Source organism: Zea mays, chromosome 8, assembly GCF_902167145.1.
Source record: "Zea mays cultivar B73 chromosome 8, Zm-B73-REFERENCE-NAM-5.0, whole genome shotgun sequence".
Lineage (NCBI taxonomy): Eukaryota > Viridiplantae > Streptophyta > Magnoliopsida > Poales > Poaceae > Zea > Zea mays.
Genome location: NC_050103.1, coordinates 179751311 through 179756207, shown reverse-complemented (window position 1 = coordinate 179756207; position 4897 = coordinate 179751311). Strand labels below are relative to the sequence as shown.

Below are 4897 nucleotides of genomic sequence, written 5' to 3'. Positions count from 1 at the left end.
TGGTTTTCCATCTATGATGTAACAACCCAATATATATATGTAATTGTCCATTGGTACGCAAGAAGCGTAGGACCTACGCGATTCCCACGTGGCACATGAATCTAGTGCTTTATAGTAGAGAAATAATCAATGAACACACAAGCACGTTGACTTGATAAGCCATGCCCATAATGTTCTAATCGTACAGAAGTACAAACGAAGTGTTTTCGCCCTTTTGTCAAAACATCATAACTGGTTAAGTTGGAGATGATGTGCACATTAGAAAACCTTTGGTTATTCTTAAACAGTAACTATGGTTTCAGGTAGATAAAGTTTTGGAATACAGGTTACAAGAAATGTGCATCCTGTGAGCTCAAGTACCATATTATTGCCACCATCATCTTTTACAACCAGAAAACTTGCAGAAAAAGGAGATATTTGAAAGCTGAAACGAAATTTGTGCAGCTGCTCATGGAGTCCAAGCACAACAAGGATGCCTGGCAAATTAACCAGCATCAAATCAGTAAGCTTTCCTGCAATGTAACCACATACATGCCGGCAACAATTAGAGAAGCTAGTTAAGGCCCAGACCCAGCTATAATGGCATCAAGTGTCTAATTTTCTGTGAAAGAATGTCTTTTCTTTCTTTAGAACTTAAAAACATCTTTTAAAAATAAAAGTATAAACATCAATTGCAAATTGCAATGCACCCAATGCAAATGAGTGTAAACTTCAGAGGAAAAGGAAAGAAAAAAGACGAGAGTACATTTTATGAAGCTAATGAGATAACGCGGGTGACTTGAAAAGCAAGACAGATGCCAGACCCTAAAAAATTGAAAATGAAGCAGCAAAAAAAAAAACAGATATAAACATAAAGGACAAATGCAAGCGCCACCCATATGTTACTTGAATTATATGATACCACCGTGTAAATGCCCACCCACACTACTTTACTCCGTCACAAACCACCCAATTGCACGTGCTTTACTAATTCTACCTATTTTCGCCTACATGAAGCCACTACAAGTCATGCATCAAGTCAAGTTTGTTCCAATACTTGGATTAGTCTTGTTTATGATTTATGATATTGCTGCAGAGAAATTTTCCACATAGAAACAAATGGTTTAACCGGGTTTTTCATGGGCGATTCATTTGGTAGAAGTTCTAAAAAGTGTTAGGTCTGTACTTTCATAAGTATTCAACCCTCATAAAGACTAGGTTATGGATCCATGTTGAGGAATCAGCATAGAGCATTTGCAGTGGGCTGATCTTTGCAGCAAACGTAGTGGGTGGGTGATCTCAAAAACAAAGCAGCTTCTAGGGTGTTTTTTAAAATGTTTCATAAACTTAATCTGTTAGCTAATTTTAAATGTACAATTTCCAAGCAGAGTGAAACATGCCTATTTACCTAAACTTCATTGATTTTACTAAACAGCATAAGTTCATTAGTCATCTTGCAAGCAGGAGCACTCTATATGTGAATATCGTGTAAAGTTCATATCCCATTGAACCCATTTTTGTCATGTCCAATTCTGCCCACAGTCCACATGGATTCCAGATCCACTTCTCCCCATTTCAATTCTCTTAATTCAGAAATATAAATTGCTAAAGTTCAAACATCTGGAACCAGTTATCTAGCTTGTGTATATACATCTAGAACTACTAGAAATATATTAACCATGATTGCGGTAGACAGGTGATGGACTATTCATCAAGGAAGCTGACCTCTATATGAAGAATCATCGTTGGTAGATAAGAATCAGCATACTGACATATAAGTTTTGAGACTCTTGATACTGTAACATAGCTGATGAAGACTCAAAATGAACTCCTCAGCAAACAGAAACACATTTATTTGTAGGGAAGTATCAACACACCTCGTCTCAATATATTTGAATAACTCAAATTTTAAGAAAACATATATTGTTTGAACTTCTTGCACAACATGGAAGAGCAAAATTTGAGCTCACACAAGTTTGCTACTTAGAAAGTGCCTCTACAGAATGAGGGAGTGGCTCAAGGGGCGTGAGTTTTACGAGTAAAGCAAAGTAGTCTTAGCCTCTTAGGTTTGAGATATTGTCTAATACTGAAAGGTATGGTAATATCTGTCATCCATAAATGCCATAAGCTAATTTTTTTTATCACAACCGGTCTCGAATCTAAAATCACAAACATAAGCCCCAATAATAGAGGTTTCTCAGTACACAGTAAAGTGAAACATTCATGAAGAAAATAACTACTCTATTGTGAAACCCTACACCTGAAGAAATTGCATTTCAAGCATTAAAAAACGGAGATACCAAATTACAAACAATAATAGAGAAACGTCCCTCTATGAGACAATAATGCAAGCCATAAAGATATGGGCATCTAATTACTAATGCCTTGATCATGTCAAATTATGTGGAGTGTTTGATTCTGATGAAATGGTACCTTGTCTTACATTGCAGGCCTGTCCAGTTAGCTAATGCACGTAACGCACACGACATCAAACACACCATGTCCAGATAACTGCTTCATGTTTTGTGGCAAGCCAGCAATAGCTCGTTTTGCAGCCCGGATATATCAATTCTAATCAAGCATTATGTTTCCCCCTACTTGAATGCTAGGCAAAGCTCCTGCCACTAGAAAATCGGAAAGCATGACCACAGGGTAGCAAGCAACATAGCTGAAACCCTAGCTGCCACATCAGATCTAAGAGGAGACACCACCCACCTGGATCATTTCTGGTAGCCACCGCCGACCGTGTTGTCGTCCTCCTCGACAGTGGTGTTGACGTATGGCACGGGGAAGTCCTTGGTGGGGTCAAACTGCTTGGTGACCATGTAGCGCTCGAGGTCGGGCTTGCGGAGCAGGGTGCGGCGCACGGGCGGACGGTTCCGGCGGCGGTCGCGGGTGAAGTACTTGATGTCGTAGACTGTCTCCGGATCGGATGTGGGCACGATGGCCTTGTCGCGGTCGTCGCGCACGGTGGCCGGGCACTTGACGCGGTACTCGAGCGCGCCAGGCAGCGCGCTGCGGTACTCGGGCGAGGCGCAGGGGCCCGTGATCTCCCACGGCTTTTTGAGGAACCTGCGGAACCCCTGGAACAGCGATTTGCCAGCGGCGGCGGCCGATGAGGCGGCGGAGGCCATCGGGGTCGGCGCGGTGGTGAGATCGACGAAGAGGGGAAAGGGGTGGGAGACCGAACGATACAGCGAGACGAGACGCTGGAAATGGCAATGGGCTCAGGTTTCTGTTGGGCGAGAACATGGGCCGCACCAAATGGCAACAGCTATTATGCGGACCGTTGCCTTCACAACGCAAGGGGAGTGTCCAGTTGGCTCAGCCCATGCCTTGGCATGGAGGATCCAATTCCGTCACAGAAAAGAGGTCGGCACGGAGGCGCAGAAGCGGTATGATATACACCAATCCGGGTGGCGAGATAGAATTCTACCGTGAATTTAATCCAGTTCTGGATTTGTTAAATCCACGCCCCACACTTAATTCTATGGTAAGATTAAATACATCATTTAATTCATATATCTCTCAAAACTAGTTATTCTTTTGATTCATAGATTATAATATAAACTCGTCAATATCGTCGTGTATTTGTTCCATACCTAGTGAGTTATAGATAGAATCCATGTCTTTCATAGTTTAAAAAATTTTCAAACCCTTAAAATATAATCCATGATGGGTTTAACCAAATAATTTTTTAAAAATAGACTTAGATTATTTTAGAACATGCATTATGGCATTGATTTAGTTCTAATCCATGCAAATCCATAGTTGGATTGGTGTAAACGAACAAGCCAACAATGAGTAGTCGAAACCGGGTATACTAATGGTCGGGTAGGCGGGTAACCCATACCTGTGTACCCGTGGATAAAATTTACATGCATGATATCAATATTTACCATGTAATTAAAGTCGTCTTAGGTAATAAAAATACTTCTACGATTATTGTGGTTTTACCTATCAAGATATGTAATCAAATGGTTTGTTGTATTTTAAGTTGAACTATTTTTATGTGTTTGTTTGATATTTTTAGTGATTGACACATTAGCATTTTAGACTTTTTCTAGCGGGTATGGGTAATCTAAAGGGTAAAATTACTCGCACGGTCGCACGGGTACGGGTATGATTAAGATTCTATACCCGCGACCTTATAGGTTGGCCCGAAGCATGACCCAACCATGGCACGTCCCGAAATAATTTCGGGTCGGACCAGGCCGAAATTATGCATCGAGCCGTGTTTGAGCGAGGTCGTGGCTCACGGGCGGGCACGAGCACGATCCATTTAAGGAGGCACGAAATAGCTCATTTAACAAACACGAAAAGGCCCATATTCATTTGGTCATCCACTTTTAATCATGAAATCATCTGCTCCAATTTAGCTAGCCACATGCTTAATCATAGAGATGACGTTCAACCAGCTATTGGTTTCGTGCTCTTTGATTTTTTTAATCATAAGATTTGAAATGTTAATGTCTACTAAATGGTATATGTGTTTTGAATTTCGGGCTTTGTTGTGAATTTTGGGTTTTGATGTGAATTTTGGGCTTTGATATGAATTTTAGGATCGATGTGATTTTTGGGCAAGAATTTGATTTCAGGCCGCCCAAAATGAGCCCGGTATGTTTAACCAATAACGCGTCGGGTCATAAGCTGAGGACTAACCCCATGGACCAGCCCGGTAAAGCCTGTAATAATTATGGGCCAGCCCAGCCCGAAATTCAATCATGTCGTGCCTTTTCGGGTTTGGGCCAGGCCGGGTGGCCCGAATATACACCTATACCAATACCATACCGACTGACATGCGGTTGGTTTCAGCTTTCTAAATTAGATTCACAATTAAAAATATAGAATCCTAGTTAAACAGGTACAATAATGAAATATATTTTAAATTTACATATTTCTCTAGTTCGATTCAGAA

The 4897-nt window shown here is 41.0% G+C and overlaps 1 protein-coding gene across 9 annotated transcripts; it reads right to left on the bottom strand.

Annotated features, from left to right (window-relative positions):
• Nucleotides 1–247: 247 nt before the first annotated feature.
• Nucleotides 248–3271, bottom strand: LOC100278693 (uncharacterized). 9 transcript variants are annotated; one of them, XR_556739.4, is made up of 3 exons: nucleotides 2695–3243; nucleotides 2413–2603; nucleotides 253–512 (listed from the first exon to the last, which is right to left on the bottom strand). XR_556739.4 is itself a non-coding variant. In XM_008656535.2 (2 exons), the coding sequence occupies exon 1, from the start codon at nucleotides 3111–3113 to the stop codon at nucleotides 2700–2702; it is 414 nt and encodes a 137-aa protein (XP_008654757.1). In that variant the 5' UTR covers nucleotides 3114–3243; the 3' UTR covers nucleotides 248–512; nucleotides 2695–2699.
• Nucleotides 3272–4897: the final 1626 nt, after the last annotated feature.

Bases quoted from the DNA above. Each gene is read 5' to 3' on its own strand.
- LOC100278693 (XM_008656536.4), bottom strand. From the start codon at position 3,113: ATGGCCTCCGCCGCCTCATCGGCCGCCGCCGCTGGCAAATCGCTGTTC.